We start from the raw sequence: 21,671 nt of genomic DNA on the forward strand, positions 1-21,671 counted from the left end.
GCCGTAGTGATTTAAGCTATAGTAGACCACCATATATTTATGATGCCTGACCCCACTAGAGTACACGCAGGCCATTATTCACAACTTTTTCGCCACTACTGAATTAGAATTCTAAAACACTAAAAGAGAGCAATTGAGTAATTGAAGGAGAAAAAAAAATAAAAATAAAAAAATCACCGATCATGAATTAGGATGCAAATACAAATCTTCAGGTAAATGCAAAAAAAAAAAAATTAAAAAAAATTAAAACATGAAACAAGATATTGAAGAGTAGGTAGTTTTATTTTTAAATATTTTAGAGTACAAGAAGACGAGAGGCAACAGTTATAAAATATGCAACAGAATTATTAAAGAAAGCAAAAGTGAAAAAGAAACTCAGAAAAGGGAAACAGAAAATATTTACATCTTATAGGAGCTCAAATTAAAAAATAATAAAATACTGCATGACCTCGACACCAGTGATCCACAGCACCATCAAAGCACATCGCACCACGCTCAATTAGAGTTCCAGAACTGTCAGAGCGAGTGGTGTACTGGGACTCAAAATCTGTTGATTAGCAGTTGAGTTGGCTGCACAGGCTGGGGAGAACATGGGTGTCTGAGCCTGTGTGCGCGCACATTAGACCAGTCAGGCTGCCCATCATACACCAACGTGTAAGCACGTAGGAGTGGGCAACTGAACCCAGCTCTGTGCTGGTGGGAACAGCAGAGAGGGCCATCTAGAGTGCAGCAGAGGAGTGGGTAGCTTTGGTGGACAGCTCTGCTAAGTGGCGTAAAACACCAGGACTGCTGGCCTGGAGCAGCATATGGACACTGCGGAGTGTTCTATTTAAGTGCACACAATTAATAATACAGTAAATACCAACCAGGCCTAGGAGAGGGAACGGATGGAGACAATCAAACATATTAAAACACACAGCAGATGCATACACAGAAAAACGAAACACAAATCACAAGATACAACTATAACAGATTGCCCTTTTGATTCAGTATAATAGTCATTAAAACATACATGTTTTATGGATATAAAGATAGCAGTGTATTTAGTGTCGAAGAACAGTTTACATACAGTACCCAATCCTGGCATTTTTAAATGTAAAAATACAACCCTGCCAAGCTGCTCTAAGTAAGGCATAGACAAAGAGGCATAAAAGCAGCTAAGAAAAACAGTAGATATATATGAGCACCATCAACTCCAATCAACAATCCAAAAATTCATAATGGCTTGGTTATAAAATTGCAATCATATGATTGTGATATCAAACTGGTTAAGCTTTTCTTAAAATAGGTTTTCCCTGTTGATTTAAATATCTAATAAAGTGCCATACCAAATGGTGGTGTTATGTGAAAAAGTCAAGCTGTTAGCCATGTGTTGAGTGCACGGTACAATGACTTGGCCATGACTGTTTCAAATCACTTTTTGAAGAATTTCTTGTTGAGGAGAAAAATAAGGAGATTGACGTTGACCTTGGCCTTGTCAAACATCTTCATCACAGCAACACCTTCATACTGGAGCTGCAGCAAATCCTACACACACACACACACACACACACACACACACACACACACACACACACACACACACACGGTTAAAAGAAAATCACACCCGTGTTCGGATTGGGAATATTTAGTCTCTTCCTCTTGTTATTACCTGATATTTCAAGGGGAAACGTTCCATGTCCACTCCCAAAAATCGAGCCTTAACAAGGAAGGTGCCGCCTTCCTCACTGGGTACAATGTCAAAGATCACATTCTTAAATCTGCGCACACACACAAACAAAATACACATTTGTAATTGACCCTTGTACATACAGAATCCTCATGAACTCCTTTCACTCTTTCTCTAATAGGGCACACTGATTCAAATATTTGCCTTTCCTTAAAGTTCAGCCCTTTGCCTTTAGCTTTTTAATTTACCCATCTCACTTTGCTGCTTTTTAAAATCACAGATATTTCCAGGTGTCTGACACATCCAACAGATGTTTGCTACTGGCTGTACAAATACGGTCCCAATCATTCGGGATTTTAAAAACACACACACACACACACACACACACACACACACACACACACACACACACACACACACACACACACACACACACACACACACACACACACACACACACACACACACACACACACACACACACACAGCGTGTGCATGTGTTTCAAGTGCTCCTACTGCGTAACGGGCAGGTCCTCTATCTCCAGCAGGACTCCCTTCTCATGGAGCCGGGCGGCCGTGTAGGTGAGCGTGGGCAGCCTGCTCTTCTTCCCTTTACCGTCTGCTGCCTTCTTCCCATTCACCTGACTGAGGGTCAGAGGGCACGGTGCAGTGAGCCCCTCTTCTACGCACAAACTCACCATCTGCTAGACGCCCTTCTGTGCTGGTGGGCTTCTCTGGAACGGGTGCTGGGGGTAGATGTGTGCACGCGCCCGAGTAGGTGTGTGTTACCTGGCAGTAAGGTTGTGCAGGCAGGTGGAGATGTACTGGCTGTAGAAGTCGATCTGCTCAGAGTGAAAGGAGCTCTTGCAGTGCAGGCTGTGCAGCGTTTTTCTGAGCTTCACCAGCTCTGCCTGCCTCCTCTGCCGGTACAGGCGCTGATGACGGATGTCCTACAGACAACAGTATGCGTTACCACGGACACTCTGGAACCCGGGAGGACCAAGCGAAGAGATTGTGCTCGAGTAACTAGATCTCTCTTCCTAAGTCTAAACCCTGAGCATAGTACAGACCATAGGTCAAACCAGAGCCCTGTGTGTAGTTGTCATTCTAAAGCTAACGTACCAACCACACAGACACACTGTTGTTGACACAGAATCCTTTCTTTAAAAAGGATGTGCGTGCGTGCGTGCGTGCATGCACACCTTGGTGATGAGCTGCAGTATCTGTGTGTCTGAATGTGGTGGGGTGAGCACTCCCAGAGCTTCCAGCCTCCTCAGGCTGCGCTGGATCTTTCGCTTCTTCTCCTCCAGCGTCAGGTTGCTGTCGGCGATTAAAGACTGGTTCCTCTTCATCTTCTCTGGGGTGTGTGCGTCCCGCTGCGCCCTGCGCTGCATCAGCCAGCCGTGCTGCATCTCCTAAACACACACACACACACACACACACACACACACACACAGTTTCACCTTCTACTCATGCATATGCAGAGAGCATGGAGGAAAGGCTAGAGAGAAACGCAAGGGCAGAGCACCAAGGATTCTTTGGTGCGCCACATATAATTTAATAATCATCGTGGCAGTACGGGTCTTTGAGATCATAGGCCGCAATATGCAAATGGAACCTCTAACGATTCCCATTTTTAATTGTACACTGAGAATCCTGGTCACACGCGACCATTCCTGAGGAGTGTTCTGTGGGTGTTCTGAAAGGTCACAGGAATATACGCATCTCAATATGTGTGGCAATATTATCACTCCACTACACTGGTCCATATGGTGCAGTCCCACAAGGACTGCGAAGATGTGTGCTCGCCATACCTCATCCTCGGAGACGGAGGACCGGAGCACCTCGCTCAGCGTGTCTCCGGGCTGTGCTCTGATCACATCGATTATCAGCTGCTTGGTGCTGGAACGCGTGCGGAAATAAAAACGGGGCATGGTCAGAGCACTCTGAGCTTATGAACCCTATGAGGCCTGAAATGAGGATGCTGTGTGTCTATAAAAGTCTCTATAAAATCTCACTGCAAGCAGTAAGCTTCTTAAACTAGACAGACAGCATCACCGCCCCGCCGGCCGTACCTCAGCAAAATGCCTCGGGCGTCCGGTTTGTTGTCTGAGCTTTTGAAGACATCGAACTTGCTGGTGAGAGTCAGCGATACCTCCATCTTACTGTACTGAGCCAACGTCTGCTCCAGGTTAGGGTCTGCTGAGTTGATAAGCCCCTCTCCTGTTTCAGAGATGCATATCAATCAGATAAGTAGTAGGAGTTAGTGGATGAAGGAGATAAATGTTAGAACATTACTGTATATGAACAAATACAGCTTTCCTTAAGGTCCACACATGAGCAAGACTGCGTTTTCCACTTGCTTGTTTGTTAGTTAGCAGGGGGGGGCGACAAATAAGCAAACTGGTAACAAACTTAACAAGCAGTGATGGTACACTCTGTAATGCTTTAAAACAAGTCCAGCTGTTGCAAGGGGAAGGTGGATATTTGGGGACTGACCGACGAGGGCCTGAACAGAGGGCACCTTGCCCAGGTCCCTGAGCAGCAGGAGGAGAGGGGCGTTCTGGTCAGGACACAGTGCGTCCTGGTGCTCCAGCAGGAGCTACACACACACACACACACAAAAATCATCACATCCTCTCATCACATGCAACTGTAGCCTTACAAATATTCATCATCAAGGTATGCATTTACAAAATAGTACATCATATGAGAGACGATATTAAGAGAAATAACTGAGAAGATCAAATGTCAGGAAACAAATACAGAAAGGCAAGGAGGATCCAGAAATAAGGACTGGCTAAGAACAGGCAGTACTTTGTGTGTGTTGATGAGTTCGCCCATAGAGATGTAGATGACCGGTTTGTTGAGGATGACCATCTCTGAGTACTCATCCATGCTGAAGCGCTCCTCGGGCTCAGGAACGTCACACACTGCCTGCAGGAACTTCCTGTGAGGGGGATGGAGGATCGACTCAACTCAGGCGCTCCATGGAGAAGACCGAAATGAGACGATCATTCATCCAATAACCGGGAGCTTTTATCCGGCGCTCATAAGCATTCATTCATGGTGGGACCCCTCACCTGAATTTGCCGTGCGTGTGGGTGATGTAGTCGTTGAGGGAGCATAGGTGGGCCGAGTCGCCGTGGAAGTGCTTGTGCGCTGCACCATGCTGCAGGATGCGGGCGATAGAGCCAAGTGCTCGCCGCTGGTCGGGAAGCAGGGCGGAGCCTGGCCCGAACTCCAAAACGTCAAAGCCATCAGGAGCCACCACCGCTGGGTTCATGTAGCGGTAATACACCAGGTTCCCTACGATCTGACCACAGTCACAAAATCACACACATACAGAATCACTATGATCTGTCTACTCCCATATCAAATCACACACACACACGATCCTTACAATCTTACATCACACACACACCCTAGTCTTACTGCACCCATTTCGATAACACACACACACACACACACACACACACACACACACACACACACACACACACACACACACACACACACACACACACACACGCCCTAAAATCTGACCACAGCCACACCCAGACTGACAGACCCACACATACAAGCAGACTGACAGAAAGCCCATCATACATATGAGGAACGGTGACATGCACCTCAACAAACAGTTTTCAGATAGCAAGAACCTCAGGCATAAAGGGCTAGAACACATTCACACAGATCCATGTGTCTCTAAACTCCAATTGCTTCTTACCTTGTACAAGTCATCTTCACTGGCCTCAGGAAACTTTTCATGAAGGCAGCCTCTAAGAACTTTAGCAGTGTAGCGTAACCCATACCTATCACACACATGCACAAATGCAGAAGTCAGTGTCAGAACAAAAATACTCTTCCACAGATAAAGTGCTTCAGCAGGAGATTGGCTTTATTCTCGTCCAGCTGTTAACTGCCAGTGTATAATGACCAGTAGCTCTATTCTTGGATAGTTCCATTGCTTTGTCTCAGTTGTTGAGACATTTTTATCTAAAACTAAATGTGTCTGGTATAGCAGCACATGTTTAAGAGATCATAAGTAACGTGTGTACACTACACATACGGCAGTTTGTGCACATTGTTGGTGATGGCGTGGAGCACACGGTCTGTCAGAGTCTTCAGGTTGGTCATGGCAATGTTTAAACGCTGTTGCACCTCTGGGTGACTCAGAGCCTGCTCTGCACTCACCTCGTACGGCAGGGCGCTGGACACACACACACACACACACACACACCCACACACACCCACACCCACACACCCACACCCACACACCCACACCCACACACCCACACCCACACCCACACCCACACCCACACCCACACACACACACACACACGAAGGTCATGACCTCCCAACATGGTAGCATGCTCTTGACTCGTGCATCCGAGCTTAGGTGCATGCGTTTGTTCCATGTGCAGTACTGACCTCTTGTGGCCAGTCTGACTCTCGCTCTGGTTGATCCAGCTTTTGTAAATCTCCACAGGGTCAGTGCGCATGCTGAGCGTGCGGTCCTGTATAACCTCACGCACTGCTGGTTCAAGGATGTCCCGCAGCGCATTCTGGCCACGAGCGTGACGGTAGAAACTCACCAGCATCTTTATGACTGTGGGGTTGCCGGTCACCACCTGCTGAGGCTGGTCCACCTTCAGTCTGACACACACACACGAACACACACACACACGTAATGCTGCATGAGGAGTAACAGCCTCTAACACTAAACAGATCATGTAATTCAAACTAATTAGGCATAGTAACTCCCAACTCATGTTAGAAGAGACTGAAAAAGTTGCGTGTGTTTGTACTTGATCTCGTGGCGCAGGGCTACAGTAAAGAGCTGCAGCAGCAGGTAGGCCTCTCTGCAGTCTGAGCCATAGTTGAAGAGGGTGAAGATGACTGTCTCCATGAAACGGGTGCTCTTATTCTGTGGCATCAGGAAGATGAGCTGGGCCAGATACGATGGCTGGGTCTACACCACACACACACACACCAATATAAAACACAAACACAAGCACCATATCCCGAGTATGGGAGAGCATGCATAATCCAGGGGAAAAAGAGAGCACGGCACCTGCAGCAGGTAGAAGAGGTGCTGGTAGACCTCGAGCTTCTCCCGCTTGTCCTTGCTCAGAGACTTCAAGCCTTTGTGCTTGTCCAGGGCCATCATGTCAGACAGTTCTTCTTTGTTCTTCTTGGTGAGTTTCTTGTGGTGTGAAACCACCTCCTGTACCCCAAGACCAGACACACAGAAAAGCCTTAGCAGACAGACCTGTTGGTGCCTGGTAAAGTGCACTAAAAGCACAATTACACTCAAAATGCAGAAGCAGACGGTGCCAGCGGTGCCCCTCCCTGCGGGCTTCTGACCTGCAGCGTGACACGGTTGCGCACCAGCAGGCCAATCTTCAGGTCCATGAGGTCCAGGTCTGATTCCAGCTGCCGGTTGGAGCGGATGGTGCGCACCACCTCCTCCCGCAGACGCAGCAGCTCCCCCTCCTGGCGGATATCATTATCGCCCAGCTCCAACAGGTGGGCAAACTTCCGTACTACAGACAGAGGCGGAGTACTGGAGTGTACTGCGCACAAACGAACGAACACACACACACACACACACGAAATGATACTAATAAAATGAAATCATTCTTTTTGCATTTATTTCTTGACACACAGAAAACGGGCCGTACCGAGCATCCTGTACTCTTCTCGGGCTCTATTGGCTCTGAAAAATGCCTGGATCCTTATAATGGCGCCAACCTGGTAAACCCCATCACACACCGAGATTGTAACAACTGTTTTCCTCAATGCATTAGAACGTTTTACAGCCAGTTTCTGAGCTCAGCAATAGGGTGGAACTCACGTGTCGTCTGAAGTAGCGCTGGCGGGCCAGGTATCTCCTCCGGGCCAACCACATCTTAACCGTGGCCTGGATCTGAGGGAGATGGGCCACATGAGCAACTCTGCACAGAAATGTACTCATGAACACGAGAAAGAAAGAGGGATCCATGACTTTACCTTGACCACTGCTCTCCAGTTTCGGTAGAGGTACGCCAGTCTGCTCCTGTACGCCCTCTGCTGTAGAAACCGTCGCCAGTGAGACTAAATGGAGAAAAACAAAATAAAAACAAAAACCCACAGTCGTTTTGCCTAATCTTACAGAAGAGTATGAAGGATTAAAGGAAACACAACAGGCACACTCTGAAAAAGTAAACATTCTCTGAATTTTCAGAGAGGTGCACTGCATAAATGTCGGACACCTACTACAATCGGAGGTGGCTGTGCGCTCACCTGAATGGTGGTGACGGCAGGTAGCTGCGTGTTGAGGAAGTGCAGGCGCTCTGCCAGTTTCTGCCTGAGGAGGAAACCTCGAGCGCGGGCCTGCAGCTGCAGCACCAGCACCTCACTGGCCTTCCACTGCACCTCCCGGCTGTGGGCCATAGTTACACTCCTACACACCGCCTGCAGGGGGAGACAGAGCGGCGAGGGAGGAAGGAGACCATCGCGCCCACACCCTAAATGTGATTACCCAAATTATGATCATGCATCTGTGAATTGGATTACATGGGATCAGCTGGGCCGGGCTCAGCAACCTGAGGCAGAGCTGCCATTTTTACACATTCCCGTTTTATGAAAATGGACTTGATGTGAACACTGCAAAATGTCCCACTCTGACGAGTCATGGGCGCAGGTACCTGTATCTCTTCGTGGGTGAGGAGAACGCTGTTCTGCACGAAGCCCTGCGGTCTCTCCCAGGTGCCCTCCAGTTTGTGCAGGTGGAAGTAGTAACAGCTGCCTTCCGCAGCCTTGGTCCTGAGCCACGGGCTTTTGTTGTCACCTGATCACAGCCAGACAGCAAACTGGACAATCACACACGGGTCTCGCAAGGCCTAGGCTGAGGAGGTCAGGAGCAGACGCACAGTAGCAGTGATGCAGGACACACGAGCGAGAGACTGACCCTCCGCGGCTTTGGCCCGCAGCAGAGCGGATAGCTCGGCCTGGTACCCGGCCGCGCACTCTGCAACCACGCTCCGCAGCGCCACCTCTGGCAGACGCAGGACTCGCAGGGTCTGAGCCGCTTTCCCTTCCTTCACAGCCTGGTTGACAGCAGCCAGGCCCAGAGACACTGACAAACACACGAAGGAACAGCTAGGAGGTGCGCACACAGCCACGCGAAGGCACTCAAAAGACAGGCCTGCGATTATTTAAGTGGATGACAGTACGGCTGAGAAATGGTTCAGTGTGCATGCAGACACCCACTCTGCAGGGCTTTTTGAGTGTCCTGGTTGGCCACTCTCACACCCTCCTGAATGTCAGGTAACCACAGCTCTGCTCCAGGATCCCGACTCAGCTGCAAAGAAACAAATTTAGAAATGCAAATTAAATATTAGTTTTGTCCACCAAGACACTAGACACACATCAAAATGATTACATGCCACACCTCTGTCTTGTGTTTCTTCATACGGCTCAGTACTTCGTGGTAGCGTTTGCCATTTTGCGGCAGTACGTCCTTTAAACCACTAGAGGGTAGCAGTAGTGCAGCGAGGATTTTCTGAGGGTCACTGCAGCAGAGAGCCTGGTTAACCAGTCCGATAGCAAGGATTTCTACAGCCACAGGAGAGAGGGAAGACACATGAGCTTGCTACAATTACAACGCATCAAGCCAAGCTTCAGAAAGAGAGAGAGAAAAATGAGCGGGAAGCTTTTTTAAAAGGAAAAGAGGCCACAACAGGCACTTACGGTCATGCTCATCCTGAGCTGCCGTATTGACTGTGTTCAGTCCACTCTGCAGTTCGTTCCATGTGAGCAGAGCTCGGCCTGCCCTCCTCTTCGGTTCCCACAGTTCCTCAAAGTACCTGAGCACAGAGCTTCACATGTACAACCCCTACCAACTCACCACAGCAGAGATATCGGACAAGCAGGAGCGGCACTTCCGTTTGAGGTCAGGCAGTGGGGTAGGGGGTGCCAACAGTCTCACTGCTGCGATAGAAGTCCTGACCTTTGCATTAAGCTGTCGTCGAGGTCGGCGAGGCCGGCAGCGGGGCTCACCAGCGCAGCACAGAAAGCGCCGGTGTCTTTAGCCTCCAGCGCCTGGTTTACCAGGGCCACAGCAGACAGCATCTCCACAGCCACAAACAGCTCTTCCTGCTGCAGCTCACCCTGCACACACCAGTACAGCATGGAGAGAATACACACACATACACAAAATAAATAAATATATAAATATAAAAAAAACAAAACCATAGGGAAGGTAGGATATGACAAGCACTAATAAAGTACTATAGTTGGACAGCCCTTGCTGAGTATGTGGAAATATATTATTATTATTATTATTATTATTATTATGCTGTGTGGTAAGCTGGGAGGGCACCTCAGGGCACTGCTGCTGCAATGGGGCAAGCTCTCTCTGGTAGAGCTCAGCGGCGAAGGGGTACACGTCTGGCAGGTGGGCGTCAGGGTTCATCAGGGCACGCACCGTCTGACACGCCTCGCCACCACGCAGAGCCTCGTTGATTTTGGACACTGCCTGCAGCACTACACACCCACAGACACACCCACACACACACACCCACACACCCACACACCCACACACCCACACACCCACACACCCACACACCCACACACACACACACACACACACACACACACACACACACACACACACCTTGAAGCAACATTTCCCAGCTACAGCAAAAGGGCAACTTGAAGCTGTGCAGGGCTTGTACGGACTTGTCTTGGAACGCTGAGCCTCCTCGTTGGCCACACAGACACCCTCCTGCAGCTCATCTCTCTCCAGAGTGTCCACACAACCCAGATCCTGCAAGAGAACAAAACACCTTCACAAGCACTTTTCTTACAATCCAGTGTCTCTCCAAGACCAGGAGGGATAACAAGCTAAGTCACATACTGCGGTTCTCTTTGGGAGGGCCACTCTTATACTGCGCGGCTAAACCGTCGGCTGTGGTTCAGGCTGCACAGTGGGCCCATATGTGCTGAGAAGTGAGTGCTCACCAGGGCTTTTTGTTCCCTGTCAGATGTAAGCTGCTCCAGATACCAGTCAGCGTGGTCTCTGAGCAGACCTCTGAGTGCCAGGCTGGGGCTCTGCAGGGCCGACAACAGAGCCAGGGGATCCCCACACTCTATAGCCTCATCCACACACTCCAATGCCGCTCGCACTACACACACAGCACAAACATCACATCACAATACTACACACCCAGTACACAATACGATGCTGGTATGTTGGGTAACTAACCATTAACTTTGGTTATGTTTTCTTGAATCTCACTCTGTGTCAAATATTCTTCATAAATGTCCTTCTCCATGGAGCCATTTACCTAAACACATAACGAACAAAGTGGATCACGTGCTGTTTTTGAGTCCTTCATTAAGACACTAAGGCATGGCTGAGGATAACCCCAAAACTGAAGGCTCCTGCTCCCTCACTTTAGCAGAAGCGTGGGCTGCCTTCTGAGCACGGGCCTGGCGTAGCACCTCCTGGTAGACGGCCATGAGCGTGTCCTGCAGGCTGGACAGCATGGCGTTGGGGTTTCGCAGGGCCCGTGCCGTCTCCTCCACGCAGCCCCGCTCCACTGCCTCGTTGATGGCTATGACTGCCGCGTGCACTGGACACAGGGGCAATTAGGCAAGGACAGCATCGCATTACGAACGTGGTTATTTAGCCAGCGTGGGAATGGGTAGTACACACCTACCTGCACTATTATTTCATCTTGACCACCTATCTACTGTTAGTTAGCTAACAAGCTTCTCCAAGTCAGTTCTAAACTAAGTGCAGTCACACACCCCAATTCATCCTCAACAGTAGTAAGACAAGACCCCGTGGCTCTTACCAGCAGCCTCATCCACTGACAGCTCATTGGCTAGGATTCCTCCAATCTTGCTGAAAGCAGGCATCTGAATACCATATTTGTCCAGTTCCATCTTCATATTGTTAATCTCCTCCTCTGGGGGGGGGGGGCAACGACACAAACTCAGAAATAGGTGCTGTTGACAGTATAATAAACCAGTCTGCCTGCTTTAGTCAAACTGTGCTGAAGAAATAAATCTTGTCTGGTTATCCAGGCATTGCAAGTAACAGGTTTCTACCTGTGAACTTGACTTTCCCACACAGGTCATGGATCTGTGGAGCCAGACCCAGACGAAAGAGGTAAAGACTGGGAAGAAACAGAGACCAGAAGTAAATAAGGGACATTACAACATGATCCTAATAAAAACAGTGCTGTTGATCCAATAGTCACTGAACGACAAAGCATTTATCACAATCAAACTAAAGTATTCAAGCAGAAAAAAAAGAAAAGCTGGTACCCACCTGAGGGCATGAATACAGTACACAGTCCGGGGCATATTCTTCTTGTCATAGATGTCTGTGGTCTCAGGGTAGAAAATCTGAAAAGAAGACATCACATTTGACAATAAATACACAAGATATAAATAAACATGAGTATACAAATATCACAAATAGAACTATGCTGTCTCATTCTAATTTACATTTGGCAGGCCGATCTCCACCAATGCATTCCTCCAATGGTTGATGTTATCAGTATGGCGAAACTGCAGACCTACAGCCTATGGACACACAAACAATGAAAGCTGTATTTGTTTGGGTTTTGTGGATAAACACTTGTGAGTATGTGATATTCTCAAGCCCCAGTACCTTTGTCACCTGTTGTCTGCATTTTTAAAAAATTCTTACTGAAATATTTCAGTGTTGGCCACTGTGGTGGTGGGGGGGTTCTGTATGTGTGTATCTTTATTTCTTAGACAGACCTTGTAACGCTCCTGGTCAAGGTCATAGATCCTCTTCAGAGGGACTGTGTTTGGAGCAAAGCAGTGGCCAAGCTTAGCCAACAGAACTCCATTCCTCAGAGCCTCCTCCAGCTCAGTTGGTGCTGGGAGCTCCTCATTCAGGCAGGCTTCCATCCACCTGACAGAAGGGTGAGGTAAAAACTCAACATTTCAAAATCCCAACTATTTTAAAGTTAAACGGTTTGGAACAGCGGAAAGCAACAATACAGTATTAGAGTAGAAGTCCCAACTAGGCACACAGGGTGTTAGATTCTTGCCTTTTTGCCTCTTCCAAGCGGCACAGGTACTGGTATGCCACGTTTTGGACCCGTTGCTCATCCATTTCTTCCGCAGTAAGGCGTTCATCTTTAAAATGAGTCCCAAGAGAGTTATGGAAAACCTAGTTTAACAGCTCAAATCATAGCGACATAGAAGCAGGTTTATTCACATAGCTAGCCAGCTAATTAGTGCTGACGCGACGAAACTTTAAAGTAGCTAGTTAGCTACATGTATGGAATCACTATAGCGAACGATAGCATGTAGCGTTATCTAACCCAGATAGCTAGTATGTCTAACTTAGCTAGCTAGGTTAGCAGCCAGTGGTAACCGTTTACCATCAAAAAGCCCGCTATCTATCTATCTATCTATCTATCTATCTATCTATCTATCTATCTATCTATCTATCTATCTATCTATCTATCATCTACTTACATCCAGACCGCAGAGGAACCACGGAGTCTCCCATTTCTTCTTTGTTTAGGATATTGAGCTTTTCTTAATAGGAAGTGACTTTCTATATAACAACAGCTGCAGGTTGGCTCAATTTTGCGCGACACAATGTTAGCAAGCTAGGTTAACTAGCTAGCAAACTTACAGCTGAAGCGAAGACGCCTGCCAAACAAAAACAAACTAGTTTGCATTTACTGTGTTTAAAAAAAAAAAAAAAGGACAACCAAAGTCGTTTAAAACAGACGTTTACGTTTGTACAACTATGAGCAATATGAATAAAGACTGCGCGACTGTCTTGCTTGCTGTATGAACAAGTCAAATGAATGTGGCTTGACTGTTTACTTTCCTTCCAGTTTGAATATCCCGCCGCAATCCCATTGGCTACTCCTGAAATTCGCAGTGAATTGTGGTTAGTGTTGTACTTAAATGTCATTTTAGGAGAAACTGAATTTCTTAATGGAAGGTAAAATAGATGACCAGAAACTGCATATTAAACAAATAGCATATTCCTTATAATTACACTTGTTATTCACAATTTTTCAATGTAGTTAAAGAAAGCAAAAAAAATTCTAAATTGTCCCCATGGAAACAGGCGAATAACCACGTGGTCAGCAGCACAGAAGATGACAGCACCTGTGACCAGGTACATCAGTCTCGGGTGGTTAAGTTAGCAACTACGAATGGGTTTTATAAAACCCACATTACTTTTAGAAAATAAATGTTATTCTTAAATCAAATGCTTTAGGGAAGACTAAAATGGCTAACTAAAGTAAAAACAAGATTAAGTTAGCTAGCTAGCTAAAAAGTACACTGTAGTTACCTAGCTAACAAGCTAACTAGATATCTGTTTAGTGTTATCTAACCAAGCCAACCTACCTGATTAAATTCAGGTTAAACCTAACCATCTTAAATAGCCAATTGTGATTAAAGAACGTGCAATTTACAAGAACATAGACATTATGCATAACGTTATGCCGAAGCACTGCTGTTTAATGTCTTGACAACTGTGTGTGATGGTGATACCTTAGACAAGTGATAAAACATTCATTAGTGAAGTGTAAGCCAACCGTTCACGAACATCTGTGACTTAGTTTGGTACTGATGCAACTAGCAGCGCTTGGATCCGGCTTGAATGAAACCGTTATGGAGGTGTATGACAAATTTGGCCAAATGTCTTATTCAGTCCTTTTCTTTCTAGTATCATACTCCCACTCGACCATAATCTGTTCCTCCTGTCATGGCCTCTGGTGGTTTGCCATGCCGAGATTCTCAGAAGAAAAAAAAGAAGACCAGCAAAAAGGGGAATGACTATGATGTAGAGGACAAAGAGGTTCAATCTGACATAGAGAATCTTACAGCATGTGGACAGAGTGCTCTACATCAGGGAGACTACTCTGAGGCTCTTGATTACTTCAAGAAGGCATTCAAGGCTGCTGTAAAGGTAAAGTGTTGAAATACAAATCATCTTGATAAATACAGAGCAAAATGATGATCAACTCTTAGAAGGTTGACAGGGTGTTGCCCGAAACGTAATTTCTGTGTCTCGCCACATGGGCCCATGGGCTTTGCAGTTGTATGTGTTGCTTGTTAAACCAAGTCCTTACTCCTCTGCCTACAGCTCAACAAGACTAAAGTGCAGCGAGTGTGTGCCGTTAATCTCGGAGCAGCATATGTGGAGGCAGGTAAGCCCGAGAAAGGCCTGCACTTCCTGTCACGAGCTGAGCCGGGTGAGAAGGGCGAGCGCATGGCAGACCTGCAGTTCAACCTGGCAGCAGCCCACGAGGCTCTGGAGGACCACGGCCGGGCAGTCCGGCACTACCTGCAGGCGGCACAGCTCTACCGATCGCAAGGAGATGGGGGTAGCGAGGGGGACACCTGTGTCAGGCTGGCCCACTGTCACCTGTGCAGGAAGGTAAGTGCCTCCGTGGAGGCAGAAAGAGGATCTGGAACTTGGTGGAACGTTAATCTCCCCATCAACAGTTTAATGTAATGCCCTTCAGTTTTAGGCCTCGCTAGTCGCTATCCACAGTTGCAGAATGCTTTTTATTTAATCCTTGGGTACCAAACGCTGAAACCATGTTGATTGGCATTACAGCTTTGTATTATGTTTTGACCCCATCGATGTTTTTCATCTTGTGCAGTTAATTGTTAATTATTGTTTATGGCTCATTATACCCCTAAAGAGTGCAGAAAGGGTGCCTCTTAGCTTTGATTTCCTGAAAGCGCATCCTCAGGAAGTCCTCTCTGCTGTGGTCTGTTGCAGGAGCTGGGTGAGGCGGTGGAGAGTTACCTGCGGGCGGCAGAGAGCTATAAGGTGGCGGGGAAGACGACCTCTGCAGCTGTGGCACTGAAGGACGCTGGGGGTTGCATGCTGCAGTGTGACAGCTTTACAGCCAATGATATCATCAGCGTGCTCACAGAATGCTTGGAGCTGAGTGGCAGCATCGCCGAGCAAGAGACACTCGGTGAAGTAGAAGCAGTTTGGTGGTACTCAGAGCATGGGCCTCAACTAAACAGAAGAGATCCGTCATTGTAGATTCTTTATTACTGATGACCTTAATAGTAAAGTCAGACCTTAACACTAGAATCTATTCTTTGATCAAGAATACAAATGATGCCAAATCATGCACAACATATTTCACTGTGATTATGCATAATCCGTATTTATTACCAGCTAATTGCCGTTTTATCAGATGATCATGCAATGTGCCTGCCTGCATGCTAAAACTTGCTTTTTGAAGATAATTCATTTGACTTCTAGTATTTTGTTTTCTGGTGTTTGAAGGTAAGCTGTATAATGCTGTGGGTCTGAGCTTCTCCCAGCTGAAGCTCTTTGCCGAGGCCATGGAGTGCTATGAAGCGGCTCTGCCGCTATTCCACTCCACGCCACGCCGGCTGGCTGTGGTGCTGCAGAACCTGGGCGCGGCCCACAACGGTCTGGCGCAGTACCAGCAAGCCCTGCAATACCACAGAGAAGCAGCCGCTCTTCATGGTTAGCAAGTCAGAAAACACATGACCACACTGGAATTTGCGAATGTGTCAGAGGTGCAGTGTACCTTAGAGAAGCCATGCTGTTATTGCAGTATTATAGTCGGCAGCAGCTGTGCAAATTAATTATGGAACTTCTGGTCATGTGTCAGTCTCAGGGGAGAGGGAGAAAAGGCTTACAGCAGCATCTCTCTCTCTCTCTCTCTCTCCCTCCTTCTCTCCCTCCTTCCCTCTGTCCCTCGCTCCCTCCCTCACTGTACCCCTAACACCACCCCTGAAACATTGACACATGCTCACGTCAGAGAGCATGCGCCGACAGAGGTCTCTGTGTGTGTGTGTGTGTGTGTGTGTGGCCATAGATCCACAGCTTTGACTGCTGCACCTCTGACGTTTTCATGCTAATCCTACAGAAAGGGTGTGTTTGCACAGCCTGACTGATGAGGCACTTGACGAGGCAGCACACGAGTCACAGGTGTTGGTGCTTGTTTGCAAACCTGCACTCTGTACAGACCTGGGCTCAGGGGAATGGGCTTAATGAGACATCAGCACTGAACCGAGGCACAGCAGATGACTCACGGTCCTGAATGCAGGAGGAGCAGGCTGTGGTTGGTTTTTATGTTGCCGTTTGTCTCTCCTGTACTGTGCCGGCAGGGTCGCTAGGCAGCCGGCGGGCCCAAGGCCGCTGTTTCTGTAACCTGGGCTTCGCTCTCAGTGAACTAGGGGAACTGGAAGAGGCAGGCGAGAGCTATCTCCATGCTCAACAGGCTTTCAAGGACACTGGTAATTACCTGAATGCCCCAACATGTCCACAGAATGTGATGCTCCAAACTGCAAACAGCTTGCGCAGTTATTTTAAACCACTCAGCAGCTCCTTTCTTTTTTCATCCTTCTGTTTTGCTTTCTCCTTCTGCCTGTGTCTCTCTTCCTCTGCCTGCCTACAGATGACTCCTCAGGGCTGTGGCAGGCGTGTGACGGCCTGGGTAGCATCAGAATTAGAAAGAGGGACCCAGAGAAAGCCATTCTCTACTACAAGCAGGCTCTAGCACTGCTCTCCAAATGCAAGGTGAGAGTTCTAATCTCAAAGCTGTTCATTATCTTAATTAAATTGCTTCCAACTTTGCACACAGGAGGATAAGCATGGACATTCTTTATCACTGTGAGGGTCGCATCTACCAAATTGGGCCACAAAGCCAGTCAGTAAGGCAGAGTGGTCAGGAGCTCAGAAAAGATGCAACAGATGGCTTCAGACAACCTCTTTACACTGTCAGATTATTAATGCTGACATTTGACAGAGAGACCTACAGCACAAAGCGCTGGCTATTACAAACACTAGGAAAAATCGGAAAAATCTGAAAACACATTTTGCTTAACAAATGTTCTGTGGCTGAACATATTAGTTTTTTGTTATCCACTGTTTTTGATCCAGAAAAAACAGACAGTTTGATGTCTTGGATCTGAGTGTGCCTTGGCTTTTCCTCTAGGATGTCTCCAGCTCTGTACAGGAGCGTCTGGTCAACAGTCTGAGTGAGGCTTTGCAGTTGAAGCTAACCATGCAGCAGGTGGGCTAACCTTCTTCCCTGGAGGCCACTTGTCATGCAGAGTGCAGTTTGCTTTTAAGTGACTGGACGGTGTAGTCTAACCATTTTGCTCCATTTCAGCGAGCACCCATACAGAGAGGGCCGCCCGCTCGCCGACTCATCCAGGCGACAAATGTCCGCGGCCGGCAGCTAAAGTAATGCACATCTGCACTGATGCATTTACTACTCTGGATGCTCATGCTTACTATTGCGTGTACTGGTTCAATGCATTCTCAGACTTGTGAGGCTTGACTTTGTCTGATTTCTTCCTTGTCATGCTGTGCTCATGCAGAGGGACTGACACCAGGAGCACCAAGGGAGCTCTAGATGAGCAACATAGCGGAGAACTGCGGAATGATCAGACGGTAGAAGACGGCTCGCAGGGTAAGACAAAGGGCACAGTCCTGTAATGCGCAGAAAGATGTATACAACGTTCCAGGTGTATTCCATGCCACTCTAATGCTCGCAAGGTTTTAAGGAAAATTTAGGAGAGAAATATGGTTTTGAATAACGGAGAATCGGCTGTTTAGTATAACATATTTCTCCTGTGCGTTCCTTGACAGTCAGATATACTAAAGAGTGGAAAACTACAGAAGCATATGCACAAAGGAAAGCCCATGGTGACATGACTCGATCATCAAAAGTACTATACACAGAACCACCTAATTATCCAAAAGCCCTACCAGAGGCCAACAGGTACAAACTCATAATACGTGATTGTTTCTGGAGACTGCTGTAGCCTGTGTGTTCGTTCTTTCCCTCTTTCCCCTCTACATTAGCAAACATTAGCAAAAAGGTCAAATTAAATCCCATATGCGTTTAGCTTTTACTGATCTCAAAAAGCAATTAGTAATTTAGTCAGCTGATAATGAGCCCCATAGCAACCCTATTTCCAGAGTACAAAAGCCTAATGGTACATGCAGTTTAGATTTTGAAAAAGACATGGTCAGTTAGGTATGTTACAAGTCATGTTGACTTAATTCTCTAAAATAAACTGAATTATCTGTTGACTTAATTCTCTAAAGTACCAAAATAAACTATGATAACGTGACAAACAGTATTTGCTAAACGTGCCAATTGTGCCACAGCTAATAAATGCCATTACATTAGTCTTGAGGCCAGGAATATTGAGCGTCTGACTATGCCGCACATGATGTAAGCAAAGGTAATGGAACATGGTTCCATGGCCATACAACAGTAATATTGTAATTGCAGTGCTTTCTCTTGTAAAACCTGGGTATGACTCTTATATAATACACCCTCACTAAGATGGCCATTCGCAAAATGCTTGATTCTGAGTGGCAAAATAGGCTTTGTTTTGGTAAAACGTATATTGTCAAATTGAGTTATTTTATGTGCATTCCAGTATTAATTTATTTATTACCAGTATTCCAACTCCAGAAGAGTTGGACTAATGTGTCTGCACCTAGAAAAACCTGTTTGTTTATTTGTTTTTTCCTTAACATGATGGGCTTTGCAAGTCTGTGACTTTAACCCACAGTAGAAGAGAAAGGAGCCGTGTGGCTCTCAACGAGTTCTTAGTGTAAAACTGCACAGCGCACAGCTCCTCCCTCAGGACTCACCTGTCAGAGCGAAGAATTTCCAAGATGTTTCTGTCCGACTAACTCACAAGCTGCGCTGCTCAAAGGAAATCATCATTTCACATGTACATTTATATTTCTGGCATGTAGCACATGCTCTTATCCAGAGTGACTTATAAAGATGCTTTGTCATCTACTCAGAATGCATCCTAGCCAGTACAGTAGGTTAGAGTCCAGTGTAGCATTGAACTAAGATATTGCTAGATATTTTAGTTTTCACAGTTAAACCCTACTTGTGAGGCTTGATTTGAAAGAGAATGACGTGTAAGATTGTCCAAATGCACGTGCCTTATCCATGGCAGGAATTGGAACAACACATACCAGAAAGCTGATGTGCATTACAAGAATCTTGACGCCCATGTCAACTCACAACGAGGTAGGCCTGTATGCACACATACTGAGATATACACACAGATACCGACTCTGTTCTGCTTGTTCTGTTATAATGCTTAGAATATTCTGATGTATTGGTTGTCATGATTGTATTGAAAAGTGGTGTGTTACTGCACAGGTTATGTTTATCTGACATTTGGTGAAGAATTGTTTGTTTTTTTGGGTGGGTTTTTTTTTTTTTCTACAGATGAGCTCATGTGCGGAAGTTCTAAGCAGAGACTTGCAGAATTGACCTGGTATGGGCCTTTTTTCTATGTGTGCCAACTAACCATGTGTTCACAGTGAGCTCTAACTGATAATTACTTTACCCATAATGTCCATTTTTAGTGAGACCCCATTGATGGAAAGCACAGAGCTCTCACGCCCTGCACAGCTTGACAGTGAAGAAGCCACAGCCCTATACGGGAGAACAAAGTCCAGGTTCTGCACAGTTATGTGACCTTGGTACAGCCATTGAGTTTGTCCTCCCTGGATCATGGAGCAGGAACGACACCTGAAACTTTGCTCTGCTATAAATATTGACTAAATCTGCTGATGCCATATGAAAAAAAATGAATAAGCAACAGTGCTGTCCGACTTCTGCGTAGAAAAGGTGTGCTGATTCTCACACGCAACACCATATGGACATACAGACAGAGCATGCATCATCAACGGCCGTCATCGTTTGGTATTCCTTATAGGATGGCTGCACTTGAACCCTTTTGCCTTTGGCTGTGACTTTGGTAATACTGCTTCCAGGACTGATTGTGATTATTCTCATCATAGTCGTAGGTGTGACGCTTCCACTGTAACAGTGTATTTGCTAGGTTTGCACTTTTACATTTATTTCATGAAACAAAGCACCTGTGCTCAGCTCTGCCATCCACACAGGCTTTTAGCAACAAGAACTCACTAAACAAAAGCAAGCCTTTTAGTGGCTGCCCTTTCTGTGTGATTTGCATTCCTGGGAGTACAATATTTTTGTTGTTACGTGTTAAGATACTTTTATAATGGATTTGTAAAATATATATTTTTGCATTCGGATATTCAAAGCTACGTTCAGAAATCAAGGTTTATTTTTCAGTCATTATTCTTAATGCTTAAGCAATAAAGCATTTCAGGTTGTAGGCAAGCTGATATTTTATTGCGAAGGATGTATGTTGATTTTCACAGATTTTGAAGTAAAGTGGCCCCTCTAAGCCCGATGAAAGTTAGCTCATGACCGACTGGCTGATTCTCTGAGTGCTTAAGGGTGTTTCTTGCATACATTGTACGAAAGATATACAAGCAGAGAATTAGTTCATCTTGCGTCAGTGATGCAGTCTAGTGTATATTTGATGGTACCTTGTTATAGGCGTTTCTATAGCGTCGGGCCTTTGAAGGTGTGGTCGTTGCTAACCCCAAAACCGTTAAGATTGGGAGAATAAAAACAAATGGTTTTCTAATCAGGTTTCATTGTTTATATATGAAGCAGATATAATATTGCCTCACATTCACCTTCAGTTCTTGAATCATTCTTGCACATTTATGGAAGTTTCTATGAAAAGTGAATAACACGATAAAATGTTAATCGCAAAATCATTTCGCCTTCAAATAAATCTATGATTTTCCTTTTCTATCCTTTGTCTTTGGTTCATTGCGTTCAGTAAAATGTACCTTAACGGGGAAAAGCTTTAAGGCAATTCTCGCACAGTCGATGCAAGATTTCCTCTCCAAATATCTGCGCAAAATCGTTTGATCTACGTTTTTAAATCATCCAGAAACGCAGATGTCCGCTCAGCACGCACCCAATTTAGCGGTACCCTCGGCTAATGTTTGAGCACGGCGCACTAAAGGTGAACCATAGTATAGGGAGATTTCAGGACGTCTGAGTGTGAACAGCTCCTTTCTTCACTTGTAGGTACGATCCCCTCTGCGGAGCAAAACTGCGCT

General features: G+C 46.3%; 2 protein-coding genes across 2 annotated transcripts; one reads left to right on the top strand and one right to left on the bottom strand.

The window, feature by feature from the left end:
* Positions 1-23: 23 nt before the first annotated feature.
* Positions 24-13,521, bottom strand: iqgap3 (IQ motif containing GTPase activating protein 3). Its single transcript, XM_027000060.3, has 38 exons — positions 13,184-13,521; positions 12,751-12,838; positions 12,455-12,611; positions 12,176-12,253; positions 11,997-12,073; positions 11,774-11,841; positions 11,518-11,631; positions 11,114-11,292; positions 10,923-11,004; positions 10,679-10,842; positions 10,397-10,484; positions 10,038-10,201; positions 9,666-9,826; positions 9,407-9,522; positions 9,108-9,271; positions 8,927-9,017; positions 8,625-8,792; positions 8,362-8,504; positions 7,958-8,128; positions 7,685-7,768; positions 7,530-7,601; positions 7,357-7,426; positions 7,040-7,248; positions 6,747-6,899; positions 6,481-6,644; positions 6,104-6,328; positions 5,742-5,882; positions 5,400-5,484; positions 4,753-4,985; positions 4,487-4,619; positions 4,169-4,271; positions 3,745-3,892; positions 3,484-3,571; positions 2,872-3,084; positions 2,459-2,619; positions 2,186-2,314; positions 1,652-1,760; positions 24-1,527 (listed from the first exon to the last, which is right to left on the bottom strand). Exons 1-38 carry the CDS (start codon positions 13,215-13,217, stop codon positions 1,414-1,416), a joined length of 4,941 nt encoding a protein of 1,646 aa, XP_026855861.2. The 5' UTR covers positions 13,218-13,521; the 3' UTR covers positions 24-1,413.
* Positions 13,522-14,405: 884 nt separating this feature from the next.
* ttc24 (tetratricopeptide repeat domain 24) lies at positions 14,406-21,316 on the top strand. Its single transcript, XM_027000061.3, has 13 exons — positions 14,406-14,642; positions 14,820-15,113; positions 15,465-15,666; positions 15,987-16,193; positions 16,841-16,969; positions 17,131-17,252; positions 17,671-17,748; positions 17,848-17,921; positions 18,059-18,150; positions 18,330-18,462; positions 19,670-19,743; positions 19,948-19,996; positions 20,088-21,316. Exons 1-13 carry the CDS (start codon positions 14,439-14,441, stop codon positions 20,197-20,199), a joined length of 1,770 nt encoding a protein of 589 aa, XP_026855862.2. The 5' UTR covers positions 14,406-14,438; the 3' UTR covers positions 20,200-21,316.
* Positions 21,317-21,671: the final 355 nt, after the last annotated feature.

The sequence above is a fragment of the Electrophorus electricus genome, chromosome 14 (genome assembly GCF_041902795.1).
Source record: "Electrophorus electricus isolate QZ-2024a chromosome 14, ASM4190279v1, whole genome shotgun sequence".
Lineage (NCBI taxonomy): Eukaryota > Metazoa > Chordata > Actinopteri > Gymnotiformes > Gymnotidae > Electrophorus > Electrophorus electricus.